Source organism: Benincasa hispida, chromosome 3 (assembly GCF_009727055.1).
Source record: "Benincasa hispida cultivar B227 chromosome 3, ASM972705v1, whole genome shotgun sequence".
In the NCBI taxonomy this organism is placed as follows: domain Eukaryota; kingdom Viridiplantae; phylum Streptophyta; class Magnoliopsida; order Cucurbitales; family Cucurbitaceae; genus Benincasa; species Benincasa hispida.
In genome coordinates this window covers 36,948,879-36,968,288 of record NC_052351.1, presented here as the reverse complement: position 1 = coordinate 36,968,288, position 19,410 = coordinate 36,948,879, and the positions used below count along the sequence as shown (strand labels likewise).

General features: G+C 39.1%; 1 protein-coding gene across 4 annotated transcripts; it reads right to left on the bottom strand.

Annotated features, from left to right (window-relative positions):
- Nucleotides 1-221: 221 nt before the first annotated feature.
- Nucleotides 222-18,632, bottom strand: LOC120074029 (tRNA uridine 5-carboxymethylaminomethyl modification enzyme MnmG). 4 transcript variants are annotated; one of them, XM_039027002.1, is made up of 14 exons: nucleotides 18,267-18,632; nucleotides 17,917-18,068; nucleotides 17,365-17,456; nucleotides 16,567-16,680; nucleotides 16,057-16,210; nucleotides 15,858-15,950; nucleotides 15,378-15,557; nucleotides 3,918-3,998; nucleotides 3,212-3,430; nucleotides 2,865-3,007; nucleotides 1,902-2,068; nucleotides 1,518-1,735; nucleotides 1,316-1,408; nucleotides 222-879 (listed from the first exon to the last, which is right to left on the bottom strand). In XM_039027002.1, exons 1-14 carry the CDS (start codon nucleotides 18,460-18,462, stop codon nucleotides 673-675), a joined length of 2,109 nt encoding a protein of 702 aa, XP_038882930.1. In that variant the 5' UTR covers nucleotides 18,463-18,632; the 3' UTR covers nucleotides 222-672. The 4 variants fall into 4 exon arrangements, with proteins under 4 accessions (XP_038882930.1, XP_038882931.1, XP_038882929.1 ...); XM_039027003.1 differs by having other exon boundaries at nucleotides 15,891-15,950; XM_039027001.1 differs by having other exon boundaries at nucleotides 15,880-16,210; nucleotides 18,267-18,631.
- Nucleotides 18,633-19,410: the final 778 nt, after the last annotated feature.

The window sequence follows — 19,410 nt, the reverse complement described above, 5'->3', positions numbered from 1 at the left end:
CAATCTTATTGTTCTAATTTGGATGTCTTGTGTGAATATATACTTGAATCATCAATTGACGTATATGCAAATGTAACAACTATATTGAATGTGAATGCTAGGTACATATTTGGAAATCACTTTAAAATGGTTAAAACACCTACTATCGTTTATTAATCCTAAATTATAAATTTAATGCAATGAACCTAATCAATTATGTACAAATAAAACACGTTTTCCAGTTCTTTTCGAAGCACAATATTAGACTTATAAATACGCTCTATTCCACATGGTAATACCTTACAAGAGTTCTACATTACAACCTCTACTGTAGGGCACACAAACCAAAATTAATTTACCAAAAGCATTGAAAATGCATTGTGTACAATCGATTGTTCAAGAAGGAAATAACTTTTATAGTAGCTCCGACTACGCTTCAATGGATCAACAAAATTCCCCCGAACTATGAGTATGTGTATATCAGTTTCCCTGAAAATCCCAGCTGCCAAAAGGCAATGCCTTGGCCCTTGGCCCTTGGCTTGTCACCCCAGAATGATGCACAATCTCCAGTAATAGCTTTTACTTCTTTGACTGATTGAGGATTGCATCATTAGAAAGCCATGTACTAAAGAATGCACGACGATTCAACTCCGAATCAACAGATTCTCTAGCAATAGACCCGTCAATGACATGTCAAGAACTGATTGCCTCAGTTAAATGAACTCCTGAAGGGCGTTCTTCCGTGTCAGTAGATTCTCTAATGATGGAACCAAGCATTTTATGCCGCTTCATCTCCTGAGCTTTTCTTCTGTTGGATTCAAGGATGATGAGCAGAGCTGTGATATCAGCAGGGCTTACTCCGCCAACTCTACTTGCTTGACCGATAGTTTGGGGTCTCACCTGAAAGTATAGTAAGCTAATTGTATTTGAATAGGTAAATTTTGCAAAATTCTTAACAATTATTGTGCTGGGCTGGGATGGTTAATGAAAGTTGCAAAAATATATACTTAGGAGGGGCTGCTCTACAAATTACTACCAGTATACCGCAATTTTATCTTGAATTTGTGTGCCTTATGTATACTACTCAAGAGATTTTTTTGGGATAAATTTATATATAAATAAAAATCGAGGTTTCATTGAGAATAAATGAAAGAACACAGGGACATATAAAAATCCAACTCCACCTATAAGATAAGGCTCTAATCAAGTGAAACATGACCTAAGGAATAAAGACATCTAATACTAGCATTCCAATGAAGAGAATATTGGAAATAGAAACATTCAATAAAGATGACCACCCCGAGGATATTGAGTTGCAAATTGCTTAAAGACGAACCTTAGATAATTTTTCGCGGGCTTCAAGAGACAATGTTGTCATTGCATAGTAATCCAAGTCCTCAGGAAGTACTCTGTGTTGTTGATGAACCATCTACAAGCATATCAATAAGGTGGAAAAAAGTTCATACCCGGAAGAGAGAATTAATTGAAATAGAAGAGCATACAACAGTACAAAAGAACGGAGAAAAATGTGAGAGAACCTGCTGGAGTTGTGTTTGCTGCCGTAGAATGAAACCCTCATATTTGATATCAATCTCTACACAATCCTTTTCTGATTTGGTTAAGAGTGTATTCCCAAAACCATGCTTATCAAAAATGTTATATCCTATGTGGGGTTTCTTAAGAAGACTCTCCAATGTCGAACAGTCCTTCACAGGCTGACCAGACAGGAGAGAAACATCGGCAGCCAGCTCTCCTCCTACAATGAAAATAAGTCGGATCACATTTTGGATCCTTTTTATTGTGAAGGGATGAAATTACTAAAGAAAGTAGTAACCGACATGTTTTTGCTTCCTTTTTTCATTTTTGGTTGTACGTTGTTGAGGCCTTATGCTGTAATAAAGGAAAAGAAACAATTGACAAACCTGATATCCTAACAGTTTTCAATCTCTTCTTCTCATCTGATATTCTAGCCTGCTTCTCTTGGTATAGTTTCCAGCGCCTATCATCTATTAACCCAATTTCACGGCCCAGAGGTGTGAGACGGCTATCCGCATTGTCAGATCGAAGAAGTAGTCGATGTTCTGAGCGGCTACAAGGTAATTTATATTTTAAATCTATTTATTATTATTTTTATGGTTACTAAAAGGCATGAAACATAATTGATTATATGGCAAGTATAACATTCTGATTTATTGTTTGTACTTTGTAGATTTTCGAGGAATAGACAAGAACATATAATTTTGGCATGAGAGGCAAAAGGCAAAAAAATCATAATAATGATTTTTAAAATGTGGGACTTCTATTATTTCTTGACTGATATGAAAATATTCCTGCTTCTGGGTCCTGTTCCGTAGAAATTAGAATGATTGAACAAGAAAACATTACAACTTAAAACGATTAACTTCCGGAGTAAATATCTAAAATGAAGGCAATAAGATACACTAAATTTAAATATAAATATATACAAGGCACAATAACATAATTATCTTTTGTTACAATAAAAAAGACATCAATATAATTACAAACTAATTCACTTTTTATCCTGTCTAAGAGAACTTGGTTGCAAGAATGAGGCACTGGATAGCAAATGAAAGCTAAATCTTCATGTGTCCCAAGAGATCCATATAATTTTTATTTTTAATCAACCTGGATGTGGAAATAGATTGTACTTTTTGTTGGTAAACAGCAGTCTTATGAATCGTGAAAGATGATGTCTGAGAGCCTAGAGGATATTATTAAGCATTCAAAACTTGGTTTATTAATTCATTTTTGGTACTAAGAAAAAGATTAGTATTAGTTGTTTCTCTAGTCTACCACCAAAAAAGTGACGAGGATAAGGAAAATAAAGAAATGTACATCCACAAAATCATATATTGAGCATTTACCTTGTCAACATACGATAAGGCTCACGAAGGTCCTTGGTGACGAGGTCATCGATTAAGGTCCCAATGTAACTACTTTCCCTCTCAAGAACAATGAGGGGCTTGCCATCTGAAAATCTGGCACCATTGATACCAGATATAATTCCCTGCATAATTCAATAAACCAGGGTTAAATGATTGTATTAGATTAAATCGTTCAATCAGAATGGAGCAAAAAACATATTTATTCTACACCCGATAGAAATTAAAATATAATTCTTTCAGAGTTGGTATTGAATAACTTCAGGAGATTTTTTCTTTCTTTGGGGGGGGGGGGGGGTCAACAAATCAAACAAGGGACATTGGGATACTTGTGCAGCTGCTTCTTCATAGCCTGTGGTTCCATTTATTTGACCAGAGAAGAAAAGCCCATCAATTTTTTTGGTCATAAGAGATCTGCTACATTGATGAGCAGGCAAGAAATCATACTCTACTGCATATGCAGGTCTAAGCATCGAACAGTTCTCAAGGCCTGGTAAAGTTCTCAAAAGTGGCAACTGTAGTCGTTCTGGCAAACCAGTAGAGAATCCCTGCACAAAATGCTAGATCAAGGAACAAAACAAAACAAAACAATATGGGATGATATATGAAGAAAAGCAACTTCTACCAAAGAATAGAAAAACTCTCTAAGCCACTACCCTTAGCCTTATTAAAAGAACCCCAAAACGAGATAGACTGGTCAAGTTTGGAAGCATGAAATTTATTAACAAAAGTAGGAAGATGCAGTTTGTTGGTTGCGCGACACGGCACTATTTTTTTTCCGGGACATAGCACTATTTGGAAAGCTCGACTTCAGGAAACATGTATTAACATAACAGTTGGACAGGTTTCCACTTTCCATCTAATACAACAAATTTCTTTTTCAAAATTTGCATCGTATCTTTGTTGATTTCTTCCTCCAGAAAAGAAATTTATTTCATTCAGGTATTTATTAAGAATAAAATAAAATAAAAAAGAAGAAACAAAGAAAAAAAAAAAAGAAAAAGATGAATGACCCAAGTTGATGTTTTAGAGCACCTGCACATAGAGCTCAGGCACGTTACGGCCCTCTGGCTCAAGAAAAATCTGATGAGAGTCTTTGTCTTGAAACCTCACAATCTATAAGAGGAAAGATGAACAAATTAGATATGTTTTGGATCATAAGAAACAAATAAATTTACTAGAGGAGGTTTTGGCTAAGCAGTGAACAAAAAAAAAAAAAAAAGCTAAGGAAATATCAAATTACAGTCGCAAGGTACTGAAACTGTCTAAAAAAACGTTTTACCCCAACAGTGAAGTTTATTTCCGAATCAGACCTTAAGTTCAACTTGGAGAATGGTTCTATAGAACAGGGGTCTCATACAAACTAAACATTTAATGTAAATCGGTTTGCAAACTAACTAAACATTTCTTATTGACCCAATAATTTTGGCGTACTGCCACAGTTTATCACTATGCAAGATCAATTAGCCAAGCTACCTGAGGAAACAACAATTACCTTATACTACTAAGGCACTAACTTATAAAAGTAGGATCTGAAATGTGACAGTCTTGAACGTAACATAGAGTTGTGTCTACATTGACTTAATTTCAGGATGTTACTGATTGCTAGAAACTGGTTGAGTGATTAGTGTGTTAAAACCCCCATTATATTCACTTATAAAAGGAGGGACAAAAAGGGAAAATTACATCAAGAGTTAGTTAGAGAGATAGTGGAAGATGAAGATAGGCTGGCAAAGGGCAAATTTGTTGAGGAAGCCGTTGGAGGTGGGGACCACAAAGAGGTAAACAAATAGGAAGAGAAGAGGGAAAAAGAGGCAGAGAAGATTTTGGCTGAAAGGGGATTCGACCTTGAGGAGAGGAGACCAGCATCTCTCGAAATCCAGGCTGGGATGGTTTATTTTTCTTTCTAATTTTTCCTGAGTTTTCTGTTCATTTTTCTGTTCGGTATTTTCTTCTTCCTCTGTATTCCACTACTGGAATTTGACTATTGTCAAGGTTTATAAATAAAAGACTGGAGTGAATTGTTAAATCTCCCTTATTCTTGTTCTCTTAATCTTCTTGTTAATCGAAAGTAAGTTGTAGAAGAGCAGGGAAGACCGGGGGTTTAAAATTTGGTATCAGAGCCGCAACCCTAGGGACAACGTGCGCCATGGCACAAAAACAATTGGAAGAGAGGATCGAGACTACGGAGAAGGAGATGGCCGGGCTTAAAGATCTGTTGTTGGGCCTGTGCAAGAATTTAGAGAAACTTACTGAGGAGGTGCGAGAAAATAACACGGTTCGAAAGAAAGAAGAATCGATACTCACCGAGGGAAGCAACCTCAAATGGCCAACGAATCGAAATCATCGCATACGTCAGGAGGAGGCAGCTTGGACAGAGGTAAGTATAAATGATTGGAAATGCCTTTGTTTACAGGTGACAACCCGGAATCATGGGTTTATCGAGCGGAGCATTTTTTTGAAATATATGAGCTCTCTGATGCCAAGAAGGTGAAGGTCGCCATGATTAGTTTCGCCCCTGATGAAGTCGATTGGTTTCGGCGGAGCAACAACCGGAGAGCCATTACCACCTGGGATAAGCTAAAACGAAGATTGTTTGAGCACTATCGGAGGGTCGGAGAAGGAAGTTTATGCGCAAGATTACTTAAAATTCGTCAAGAAGGATCCTACCAAGAGTATGTGAAGAAGTTCGTCAACTACTCAGCGCCACTGTCGGACTTATCGGAGGAAGTATTGAGGGATGCGTTTCTGAATGGGTTGGAACCGGAGCTGCAAGCCGAAGTCGTCAGCCGGAATCCTAAAACGTTGGACGAATGTATGAAGGAAGCCCTGTTAGTAAACGATCGGAACATTGCGCTCAGGTTAGCTTTGAAAGAATTGGGCCAAAATGGGTTGAACTAGAAGTTGGGCTTGTGTGAAAAAAAGGAAATAAGTGATAAAAGTCCAGGGAAAATTGTGGATAACCCGCCCGTGAAACCGTTATTCTCCATTCTGCAAAACAAAATCCTACCAACAAGAAGGAGGCCCCAATGAAGAGACTTAGTGACATTGAATTCAGAGAACGTCTAGACAAAGGACTTTGTTTCTGTTGTAATGAAAAATATGCTCTGGACATCGCTGCAAATATAGGGAAAATAGGCAACTAATGTTGCTTATAGCTAATGAAGAAGAGGAAATGGAGGAAAAAGAGTGGGCTGAAGGAGAAGAACCAGTTGAAATGAAGAAGGTGAAGCGCAAGAAAAGGTGGAACTGTCATTGAACTCCTTACTCGGTTTCTCAACAAAGGGAACAATGAAACTCAAAGGCAAGATCAAGGGCAAGGAAGTAGTAATACTCACTGATTTGGGAGCTACTCACAATTTTATCCATCATGAAACAGTAAGGGAGCTTGAGATACCCTTGGAACAGCAGAAAAAGTTTGGGGTGGTGATAGGAAATGGAAGTGAAATTGAAGGGAAGGGAATTTGTAAGGGGGTTGAGCTCATACTTCCAAATTTGACAGTAAAGGCAGATTTCTTAGCTATGGAGTTAGGGAGGATGAATGTGATACTTGGAATGCCATGGTTATGTACTACCGAGTTCATGGGAATTCACTGGCCCTCATTGACAATGGCCTTTTGGTCAAATGGAGCGCCTGTCATGTTAAAGAGGGACCCCTCCCTCACTAAAGCCGAAGTTTCTTTTAAAATGTTGAGTAAGCAATGGAACGAAGAAGATATGGGTTTCTTAGTGGATTTCCAGCACCTTGAGATTGAAGATCTTGAAGGAACCGAGGAAGGAAGGAAAGAAGAAGTCCAACCGACATTACCTGTCATGATTCAGGAACTACTAGATCAAAATCAAGATATTTTCAGCTTACCTACTGCCCTCCCCCCTAAAAGGACAGTTGATCACCGAATAACCATCAAGGAAGGTACCAACCCAATCAATGTGCAACCCTATAAGTATGGACATGCGCAGAAGGAAGAGATAGAAAAATTGGTTCATGAAATGATGCAAGCTGGATTCATTCGACCTAGTAGGAGCCCTTACTCAAGTCCGGTGCTGCTAGTGAAGAAGAAGGATGGTGGATGGCGTTTTTGTGTAGACTATAGGAGGCTGAACCAAGCTACAATAGCTGAAAAATTCCCTATTCCGGTGATTGAGGAGTTACTTGATGAGTTGCACGGGGCTATTGTATTCTCCAAGCTTGATTTAAAGTCAGGTTATCACCAAATACGATGAGGGAGGAAGACATCGAGAAGACAACATTTAGAACCCACGAAGGGCACTATGAATTCTTAGTTATGTCTTTTGGGCTCACGAATGCGCTTGCCACTTTCCAATCCCTCGTGAACCAGGTTTTTAAACCTTTTCTGCGTCGATTTATTCTTGTGTTTTTTTATGATATTTTGGTTTATAGTCCAGATATTTCTACTCATGAAACTCACTTAGGGGTGGTGTTCAACATATTAAGAGAGAACCAACTTTTTGCTAACCAAAAGAAGTGCGTATTTTGCCGGGAGAGGATCCAATATTTGGGGCACTGGATTTCACATCAAGGGGTTGAAGCTAATGGGGAAAAGATCCAAGTTATGGTGAACTGGCCATGTCCCACAAATGTGACTGAATTGAGGGGTTTTTTGGGTTTAACCAGGTACTACCGTCGTTTTGTCAAAGGATGCAGCAGGGCAGCCCCATTAACACGATTACTCAAGAAAAATAGCTTCAAATGGAATGAGGCTACCACTCGAGCGTTTGAGGACCTGAAGCAACAGATGGTGGCATGCCTTGTTTTAGCATTGCCCGACTTCAACCAACCCTTCATCATAGAAACCGACGCATCAGGAACAGGGGTGGGGGCTGTGTTGACACAAGGAGACAAACCAATAGCTTTCTTTAGCCAAAAGCTCTCTCAACGTGCACAAAACAAGTCTATATATGAAAGAAAGTTAATGGCAGTCGTGTTGGTTGTCCAGAGGTGGCGACACTACTTGTTGGGAGGGAGATTCACTGTGATTTCAGACCAGAAAGCCTTAAAGTTTCTGGTGGAACAGCGAGAGGTGCAGCCACAATTTCAGCGTTGGTTAACCAAGCTTCTTGGATATGATTTCGAAATACTTTATCAGCCCGGATTGATGAACAAAGCAGCAGATGCCCTATCTAGAGTACAACTACCTTCTGAACTCATTAGCTTGTATTCATCGGCCGTGGTGGATGTGGATCTCATACTAAAAGAGGTGGGGGAAGATGAGGAGCTACAACAGATCATATCCTTGTTGAAAGACAATCCGGAGGGCAAACCTAACTACAAATGGGCAAATGGCAGGCTACTGTATAAGGGGAGGTTAGTAATTCCTAAACAATCGACCTTAATACCCTCTCCTTACTGCATACTTATCATGACTCCATACTTGGAGGGCATTCGGGTTCTTAAGGACCTACAAACGCATGAGTGGGGAGCTCTATTGGCCGGGAATGAAGAGTGATATCAAAAGATATGTGGCTGGTTGTGATATTTGTCAAAGGAATAAATTTGAATCTTTAACCCCTGCAGGGTTGCTACAACCTTTTACCTATTCCCGAGTTAACCTTAGAAGAATGGACCATGGATTTTGTTGAAGGGCTTCCGAAGGCAAGGGGTTTTGACTCCATCTTAGTAGTGGTTGATAGACTGAGCAAATATGGGCACTTTATTCCTCTAAAACATCCATTTTCAGCAAAGCAAGTGGCAGAAATCTTTATACAAGAGATTATCAAGCTCCACGGCATTCCCAAGACGATTACTACGGATAGGGAAAAGATCTTTTTGAGTAATTTCTGGAGAGAGGTCTTTGCAGCCTTGAGAACCAAATTAAGGAGAAGTATGACTTTCCATCCTCAAACCGATGGACAAACCGAGCGAGTAAATAGGTGTCTTGAGACCTACCTCAGGTGTTTTTGCAATGAACCGAATAGATGGAATAAATGGCTGGCGTGGGCAGAATATTGGTATAACACCACATTCCTTGCTTCAATAAGGACCACACCGTTCCAAGCCATCTATGGAAGGACCCCCCACCGTTAATCCATTATGGAGAAACAAAGTCGAGCAATGATAGTGTTGACAACCTATTAAAGGAGAGGGATTTGCCATTGAATGCACTCAAAGAAAACTTGGAAATTGCACAAAATAGAATGAAGAAGCAAGCCGGCCAGCAGAGAAGAGAGTTGACATTTGAGGTAGAGGACGAAGTTTTCCTCAAATTAAGACCCTATAGACAGCGATCACTAGCAAAAAGAAAAAGTGAGAAATTATCCCCAAGATACTATGGTCCATATCAAGTTACTGAAAAGATAGAAGTGGCATATCGATTGAATCTACCACCGAAAGCGGCTATACACGATGTATTTCATGTATCACAACTTAAGAAGAAACTAGATAAGTCGCAGTATATACAGCCATTACCCCCTATGTTAACTGAAGATTTTGAGTTACAAGTTGCCCCTGAAATGGTGTTGGGAAGTAAGGTGGAATGGAAAGTTGAACACACAAGAATGGCTTATTAAATGGAAGGGCCTTCCGGATAGTGAGACCACGTGGGAGTCGGTAGTGAACATCAGGCAATAATTTCCCTCCTTCCACCTTGAGGACAAGGTGCATTTTGAGAGGAGCGGTAATGTCTGTCTCTTATACACATCTAGATGTGTATAAGAGACAGGAGGTGGGGACCACAAAGAGGTAAACAAATAGGAAGAGAAGAGGGAAAAAGAGGCAGAGAAGATTTTGGCTGAAAGGGGATTCGACCTTGAGGAGAGGAGACCAACATCTCTCGAAATCCAGGCTGGGATGGTTTATTTTTCTTTCTAATTTTTCCTGAGTTTGCTATTCATTTTTCTGTCCGGTATTTTCTTCTTCCTCTGTATTCCACTGCTGGAATTTGACTACTGTCAAGATTTATAAATAAAAGGCTGGAGTAAATTGTTCAATCTCCCTTATTCTTGTTCTCTTAATCTTCTTGTTAATCGAAAGTAAGTTGTAGAAGAGCAGGGAATACCGGGGGTTTAACATAGTGATACTTCCAGATGCCATAAAATCAAGAAAAATTATAACTAATCTTTATTCGTTCTGAAAGCTTATGGGTACTAATGATAGGGTTGCCCTATGGAGCTATTTGGTGACTAAAGGCGTTAAACCCACAAACTAAAATAGGAAGTGGATATTTACAAGAAAATGGAAAAACATTTAGAAAAACTAAACAAACAAAAGGGAAAACATTAAAAGGGATCAAGTTTTTCACTTAGTCAAGATAGATTTGCTACAAGCGATATGCTTATTTACAGATAGTTGAAAGGAGTGAAAAGTACCAGCCACATTCCACATTCTTCTAAAAATCATTTCCTTCAAATTTGGTGTAAACCAAAGACTGATTTTTATTGGAAATGAAAAGACTCCCTCCAAGAGGGGAGGTGATATCTATTTATAGGAAAATTTTATTACAAGCAGTTATCAAAACCACTAACAATCTGTCCAACTAATTATTAACAAGCTGTCTAACTAAACTTTAAAACACAAATTGTAAACAACTAACAATTATCAGCTTTATAAAACTAGTTGTACATCATATTCCACCCCCTAGGACTGGACTCGTCCTCGAGGACTTCTAATCTGCCAAGCGGAAGTCATCCGGAGTGAAGTATGGCTTCAGGTCTACGATGTTGAAGACTGGGTTTATGTGTAAGTCATTTGGTAGTTCTATTCTATAAGCATTTGACCCATATTTCTCTAGTACTTTGAATGGTCCCAATTGTCTGTCTTTCAACTTGTTGTAGGTTCCCGTAGGAAACCTTGTCTTTCGAAGATGAATCATTACTAGATCTCCTATTTGGAATTCAACTTCTCTTCGTGACTTGTCTCTTGCTTGTTTATATGATGAAGTACTTTTTTTGTAAGTGATCATGTACTTCTTTATGTAATTTCTCTATTCTTTCGGCATATTTTCAGCTTCAATGCTGACATTCACACAGTAGGTAGATTTGCAAGATCAAATGTTAATCAAGGGGTTGAAGTATATACTATCTCGAATGGACATTTTCCCGTTGATCTATTCTTCATATTGTTGAAAGCGAATTCAGCTTGTGCAAGGGCCATATCCCACTGTTTTGGTCTTAAACCACTCAAGCATCAGATTAAATTTCCCAAAGTTCTATTAGTGACCTCTGTTTGGCCGTCGGTTTGAGGATGAGACGTGGTACTAAATTTTATAGTAGTGTCGAACTTCTTCCATAAGGTATACCAAAAATGGCTAAGGAATTTCACATCTCTGTCAGAAACAATTGATTTGGAAACTCCATGAAGTCGGACTACCTCTCGGAAGAAGATGTTGGCTATATATACTGCATCATTCGTCTTCTTACAAGCAAGGAAGTAGGCCATTTTACCAAAACGGTCTCCTATGACCATAACGACACCAAATCCTCTTTGTGTTTTGGGTAACCCGAGCACAAAGTCAATGGATAAGTCTTCCCAAATAGTTGTAGGTATAGGCAGTGGAGTATATAGGCCAGCGTTTGAGCTAGTTCCTTTAGCTCTTTGGCAAATAGGACATCTTCTCACAAAATTATTTGTATCCTTTTGCATTTGTGGCCAATAGTATCAAGTTGATACTGTTTCAAATGTTTTATCTTGGTCGAAGTGTCCAGGCAAGCCTCCAGCATGAGCTTCCTTTAGAAGGCCTTCTCGAAAGAAGTATGAGGGATACATAGTTACTCTCCTTTAAATAGGAATTCATCCATAATGTGAAAGTCTTCAGTGTGTAAAAAGTTAGTACATTTGTACCAAATTTCTGAAAAATCTTCATCTTCTTCATATAATTCCGTGTGGAAAAAGGCAGTCACTTTTGTGGAAAAAATGGTGAGTAATTGGCCTCTTCGACTTAGGGCATCAGCAACTTTGTTATCTTTGCCCACTTGATGTTTGATCACGAAGTCAAACCTTTGTATGAATGATATCCATCGTACATGCATTCTACTTATGTTCTTTTGAGTTTGCAAGTATTTAAGTGAGAAATGATCGGTTAAAAGAAGAAATTCTTTGGAGAGTAAATAATGCTCCCACTGTTAAGTGCTCTAACAAGAGCATATAATTCCTGCTCATATGTGCTCCAATTCTGCCTTGATTGACTGAGTTTCTCACTAAAATACTCAATAGGATGTTCTCGTTGTGATAGAACTCCTCCAATTCCCAATGCACATGTCAACAGCCACTTCGAAAGGAATTTAGAAGTCTGGAAGTTTAAGAACAGGGCTGGAACTCAGTTTCTGTTTAATATTTTCAAAGCTGGTTTGCTGTTTTTCTCCCCAAACAAAGCTGTCTTTTTTCAATCAGTTATAGGGGCTGCGTGAGAGCTAAAATTCTGGATGAATTTCCTATAAAAGGATGCCAAGCCGAGGAAAGCTTGTACTTCTCTGACATAGGAGGGGATGGGCCACTGAACAATAGCTTCAACGTTCCCTGGATTCATATTTTTGGCTTTGGCCAATTAGAAAACCAAGGAAAGAGATTTCTTTTACAAGGAAAAGGCACTTTTTATGATTGATGAATAATTCCCCTTCTAATAAAGCTTGGAACAAGCTTCGAAGGTGTTGTAAGTGGTCCTCTAAACTTTTGTTGTACACTAAAATGTCATCAAAATAGACCACAATAAATTTGTTTAACAGGGGTTGTAATACTTGGTTCATGAGTCTCATAAACATACTCGGCATATTTGATAGTCCGAACGGCATGAGAAGCCATTCAAACAACCCTTCCTTGGTCTTGAAGGCAGTTTTCCACTCATCTCCCGACCTAATTCGAATTCTGATGGTAACCACTCCTCAAGTCTACCTTGGAAAAGATCAATGCTCCTCCAAATTGATCGAGCAAATCACTAATTCGCGATATGGGAAAGCGATATTTCGCAGTGATCCGACTGATGGCTCTACTATCAACACACATCCTCCAACTACCATCCTTCTTAGGAGTTAAAAGGGCTGGTACTGCACATGGGCTTAAGCTCGGCCGGATGTGACCCTTTTTGAGTAATTCTTCTATTTGTTGGCAATATATCATATTCTTTAGGGCTCATTTAGTAATGAGGTAAATGTTGAAGAGTAGCTCCCGGATCAATTTGGTGCTGAATGTTTCGCATGGGAGGCAGTCCCTTGGGTTCGTTCATTAGCTGAGGGAATTCAGCAAATAGTTCTTGCACTTCTCTTGGAACTTCTTCAGTTTGTGCATTTATGGACTTTTCAACAACAACAAGTCCTAGGATATCAATCTCCCTTTCTTTCAAGAATGTTTTGCCACTTATAGTGGTAAATAAATGCTTGCTGCCCCCTTTCTTTTCTTTCACTCCATCTTCAAGTTTCTTGTTCAAAGGGAGTAATACCACCTTTTTATCCATCCACTGGAATTCGTATGTGTTTTCTCTCCCCTTGTACAAGGCTCGGGTGTCATATTGCCACGGCCTCCCTAGGAGCATATGACAAACATCCATCTCCATTACAGCGCAACCTATTTGATCTTTATATCCACTCTCAATTGAAAGTAGAATAGTGCAAATTTCAGCTACTTGGGTTTCACCTCCTTTCTTTACCCACCCAATCTTGTAAGGACTAGGATGAGCCTCCACCTTGAGGTTTATAGCAGCCACTAGCTTTTTCGAAACAAAATTTTTGGTACTCCCACTATCAATAATCATGTTGCACACCTTCCCATTGATAGTGCATCTAGTTTTGAAAAGACAATGTCTTTGTTGATTGGTGTCTCCTTTTGGGGTGATTAAGACCCTTTGTAGAACACAAGAAATCCTATCTCCTTCGTCCAGTTCAATGAATTCTGCTTCTTCACTGTTTTCACTACCCTCGAACACATTTTGTTTTTCATCTTCTAAGTAGGCAACAGTCTTGCACTGGGGACATGAATTGGAAAGGTGGCCAACTTGGCCACAACGAAAGCACTTGCCCAAGGAAGGCCGGTTATAAGGATTCTGCTTCTTCCCCCTATTTACAGCTTCTATGTTTTGTTCCTCGACCCCTTCTTGGGCCTCTTTATCCTTCCCTTTAGCTAAGGAAGGTGGGTTTGACTGGTTTACTGCCTTATTCACAGCAGTGGGCTTCTTACTCATGGATGCTTCCCAAGGTGTCTTTCTTGATAAGTTCTTGGACCGAATTTCATTCATTTCCTTCACAGTTTCAGCAAAAGAAATGGCTTTGGATAAAAGATGAAAAGGTTGTAATTTTACCTTTTCTTTGATGTCTATGCGAAGGCCACCAACAAACCTTGCAATGAGATGTTACTCGTTCTCCATCAAAGTAGTCCTAGCTCCCAACCGATGGAATTCCTCAATGTATTCAGCGACTGACCGAGGGCCTTGTCTGCAATTTTGGTATTGGTTGTAAAGAGCTTGTTCATAGTCATGAGGGAGAAAGTGTTCTTTCATCAACCGCTTCATCTTTTCCCACGATCGAATGGGTCTCTTGCCCAATTTTTGCCGATTAACCTCCAATTGATCCCACCATGCTGATGTGCCAGCCTTCAATTTCAATGCCACAAGTTGGACCTCCTTATTTTTGGGTGTATTCATGTATGCAAAGAAGTGTTCCGTGTTCTTCAACCAATCCAAGAAAGTCTCTATGTCTCGCCTTCCATTATAAGTTGGTAAATCAATTTTCATCTTATAATTGTGAGGGTCTCCTCTAACATCATATCTAACTCCTCTTCCCCTTCTTGGAAGAAGAAACTCATCTTCTTGATCATCTTCACTTGACAAGCCTGAATCTTAATATTCTTGGTATCTTTCTTGAACAAAATATTGCCTTCTTGGATTTTCTAGCTGCTGTTTTTGGACTCTAGGAGGTCTTTCTTGAAGATTTTCCATGAATCTTGGTCTCTCGTGCCATGCCTTCCCCTTCTTGCACCATGCCGGTTGAAGGCTAGACCTTCTTCATCATCTCAAGGTGGTGCTTCGACAAAATCTACCCTCCTTGAAAGTGCCACTATCGATTCTTGAATAGCAGTCAATGTTTCTTGAATTCCCTCCAATAAATCTTCGACGGACAGCAAGCATGACGTCGTGGTTCTTGGAGAGAGGACGGCTGTATCCTCCGCCTCTTGTTCTGGCTGCAGGTTGTCTCCTTCTCTTGGGTGGAGGACTCTTCTTCCCACCATTTCCCCGGAATCTTGGAGCCGCTCTGATGCCAATTTGGTGTAAACCAAAGACTGATTTTTATTGGAAATGAAAACTCTCCCTCCAAGGGGGGAGGTGATATCTATTTATAGGAAAAGTTTATTACAAGCAGTTATCAAAACGACTAACAATCTGCCCAACTAATTATTAACAAGCTGTCTAACTAAACTTTAAAACAGAAATTGTAAACAACTAACAATTATCAGCTTTATAAAACTAGGTGTACATCAAAATTATTCTAATTACACTTAACTGAAGACTAGGCTTTAACCACAAATTTTAGATGTTAAAAGGGTTGAATCTGTACCTTATCTTCAATGGATGGGCAATATCTAGGCCCTTTCGCTTCCACCCAGCCTCCGTAAGTGGGAGTTTCATGCAGGTTCTCCTTGATAAGTTCGTGTGTACTTTTCGTAGTGCGAGTCAGATAACAGCACATTTGCTCTCTCTCTATGTGAAAATCAGGATCAAAACTAAACCAATTGACCTGTTTATAACCACCTCAAGCTTAGGAGACAACCATTTAGATTGCAAAATCATAGCAAAAGAAATGCAGATATTGACTCATTTTAACAGCCCTGAATTTGATAGGAGCTAGTTCTATATTAAATGGAAAATGGCAACAGATTCAAACAACAGGGTACACACCCAGGCCAAAAAAAAATGTTGGGATGATGATGATCTGATACACAATGCAGTAAAACAGGTTGACAACTTGATCCGTAATGAGAACAATGGGAATCATGTTATGAGGATGCAGGTGATACTTCAAATATATTGAACATACGTATGAGATCAAATGCAAGGACCTCGTCATCACCATGTTGAGGTTCCAGTGCAGAAAAGTCAACAGTTCGACAGTCCACTCGGGCCGGGGTTCCTGTTTTCAACCGATCAATTTCAAATCCAAGACGTTGTAAGTTTTCAGTGAGTCCATGTGAAGCTGATTCACCAGCTCTTCCTGCAGGCATGGAAGTTCTACCCACCCATATTTTGCCACTCATGAATGTTCCTGTAGTGAGAATAACAGCGGATGCATAGAAATTCATTCCAAAGAAGGTGCAAACACCTTCCACGTTGTCATTCTTTCCTACTAAAATATCTGTCACCATTGCCTCTCTAATAGAAAGATTCGGAGTGCTGAAAGGAAATTATTACACTAGTTAGTAAGAATTAGAGACTACGAGAGAATCTCTACTTCTCCCCCTATATTTTATATTAAAATTTTTGTCTGTGTCCAGGTCATATCGGAAATAAGAAAAAGGAAGAACAAAAAACAAAAAACAAACGAATAAAGCTATACTCAGATACATGTGATCCTCCCAACACTACAACCATCCTACACTATTGAAAAATGGTCATGTTCAATAAACAATGTTGATTTGTTCTCTACTTTTTCATTTTTTTTCCCTCCAAAATTTACGATAGTCACTTAAAAGATAAGAAAGTTGCAAGAGAGAAGAATATATTAAGGGAGGAAAACTCAAGATACTTGCCTTTCCACAATACTTTTCATTTGAAGTGCATACTCCCTTTTATCAGTTTGAGCACGCAATGCCCGTACTGCAGGGCCTCTAGAGACGTTGAGTACACGCTTCTGTAGATAACATCTGAGAAGATGAAGATTGACATGAGTACAATTCTGATAACATTTGAATAAGATCAAAATCAACACAAAACGAAACAAAAAAGGAATAAAAAAACGAGAAATACAATGACACATGAGACATAAGCTATGAGGCATGACTCTAGTGAGTAGTGTGTCTTGGTAAGTATGCAAGAGACTATAAAGAAAGGGATGAGAGATTTCACAAAACTAAGAATGTATGAGTGTCAAGGGTGGGAATGAAATCGAACTATAAAATATAATTTAATACAACCACTGAGCAGGGAATTTTCCAACACCATTTATGAGATAACATTTCAATTACTCCCATAGAGATTTTCAGTAGAAGCTCATACAGAAGGGCCAGTCAAAAACCATAAATTTACTATTTTAGGTGAAGTGAGCCCATGCTTTGGGAAGGACGGTGGTCCTCCTATCCGTGCAACTCGCAAGTATTTATCTTCTTTCAAAAGAAAGATTTCCTTTAATGATTCTGTCCAAGTTCTATCAACAATTGATTTAACCAAGCAAAGAACTGTTTCAAACTATCGATAAATATGGATGATATCAGAACCAACTCATCATATTAGTAATCATTCCAAACATCGTGACAATGAACGATGCCGCACTCCCTGAGAATATGTGAAAATAGCATGCAAGGAAATATGGGAGGTTACAATAGCATTACCTGTCGGCGACCTTGCCAATTTCACCACCGAGTGCATCTACTTCGTGCACGAGTTGAGATTTTGCAGGCCCACCTACTGCTGGATTGCAAGGCTGAAATCAAACTTTAAGATTAAAAAAGTTTTCGTGCCATCTCTTTTGGTCCTTAAAATCTAAATATTTTGGTAATTGTACTCGTTACAATTTTGTTAACCAGTTGGAGATCTTTTTTCTGTACCTCCACATTCTCTCTTGTAATGTAATCTTGTTTCTTATGAAACCAGGAAAAGATCAATAACTTTCTTGTGACCTTAACCTAGCCATGAGATGTATTAGACATTTATTTAATTAAACAATTTCAAACCACAACGTATTTACTCCTTAAGTTTGAGTAAAAGCAATTTTATCGAGTCGGCACCCACTAGCTAAAGTCCCCAAATTTTTTGGTTGCTCCCTATATATATATATCACCAATTAGCTCAATGTTGGTGCACATAGAAGTGAGGGTGTCAAATCAACACAATTGACATCGCATTAACACTGAAAATGTCAATATAAAAGCTTGAATCCCAACCTGCCAAGCAATTCGATCGATATTGAGTGTCAGAAGAAGAGTTTTAGCCCCTAAACGAGCAGATGCAAGTGCAGCTTCACAACCCGCATGTCCTCCTCCTATAACTATAACATCATATCTTTCGTCGACGGCCCCAACACTATTTCTCCAATCTGCGTAACATCAAATGGCAAAGTTCAGTATCGGCAAAAATGTTTGTTCAAATTACCAACAGATTGACAATCCCCACTCAATTATTCGACAATACAACAGAAAGTATCCCATTTTCCGTTTGTTTAAAGAATTAACAATGACCCTCATCCCAATTCCGCCAGACAAGGGCAAAAACGAATGGATAGAATGCACCAAACCTTGAGAACTTGAACTGGCAGCAACGAACGACCTCCTAAGTATGCAATCGCGGCCGAGTATGAGTGAGCGGCGAGGTGGCAGTTTTCGGCGAAATACAAGGTTATGAAAAGAAACGGAAGGATTAAATGAATGAGGGAATGGAAAATGACGGGCGAGGCGAGGGAGATGAAACGTAAGCAACCCTGAAGCTGCCATAAGTTAATTGCAAATGTCAATGGTTAGCAGTACGTGGATATGAGCAGAGTGGGTCGGGTTCTAAGGAAAAACAACTGGGGGTAGGAAGATGATGACTTTGTGGTTCATCGACGCCCTCCCCTCTCATGAATAGAGTTGCAGCAAATCCCACTCTTAGGATAATTTCACAAAATATCCAAAAATCAAAAACTTTTCCACCAATGATATTTTCATAAAAACCTTTCTAACGCTGTCTTTTTGCTCGTGCAAAATTACAAATTCACTCTCAATTTTAAAAAACCTTCGTACCAAAGTCTTCCATCTCTTCCTTCAACCATTTATCAAGCATTTATTCAATATGTATTCCATACAATACCAACATTCCACCAATGTATTTGTTCCTAACTAATATTCTATCAATATCATTGAATAACATAATGGAAGGTCACTCTTAGTATTCTGATAGACCTCCCATATTTAGGAGGTATGAAAGAAGGGCCAGTAAGAAGAGTGGGGAGAAGGGCACAAATGTAGATGGGGGAGAGAATAAAATTAGTTAGAGTGAGGACCACCAAATCTATAACAAATTCGATTAGTAGAAAAGGAATTCTGTTAGTAGAGAGAGATGAATATTTGCTATAAACATAGGAGGTATAACTGAGACTCTATCAATCTAGTATCAGAGCAGTCCGATTTGTGGGGAAAGGGTATGGTGAAGAAGATGGAGGTAAGACTATCAGTTGTGGAGGAACAACTCACCTTACTTCAAGTTAGAATGGAAAACAAAATGGATCAAAGGTTTGGAGAGATGCAGCAGATCACTGAGAGCATGATGACTGCAAAAATCGAAGCATTGGGAGAGTCGATGGAGCAGGAGATGATCCAAGCACTGGAGGTATGGTCGAAAAAATCAGAAATAGCCAAGGAGAGGGAATCGGGGTCATCAGAAAGGACAGTGACTAACAGGGG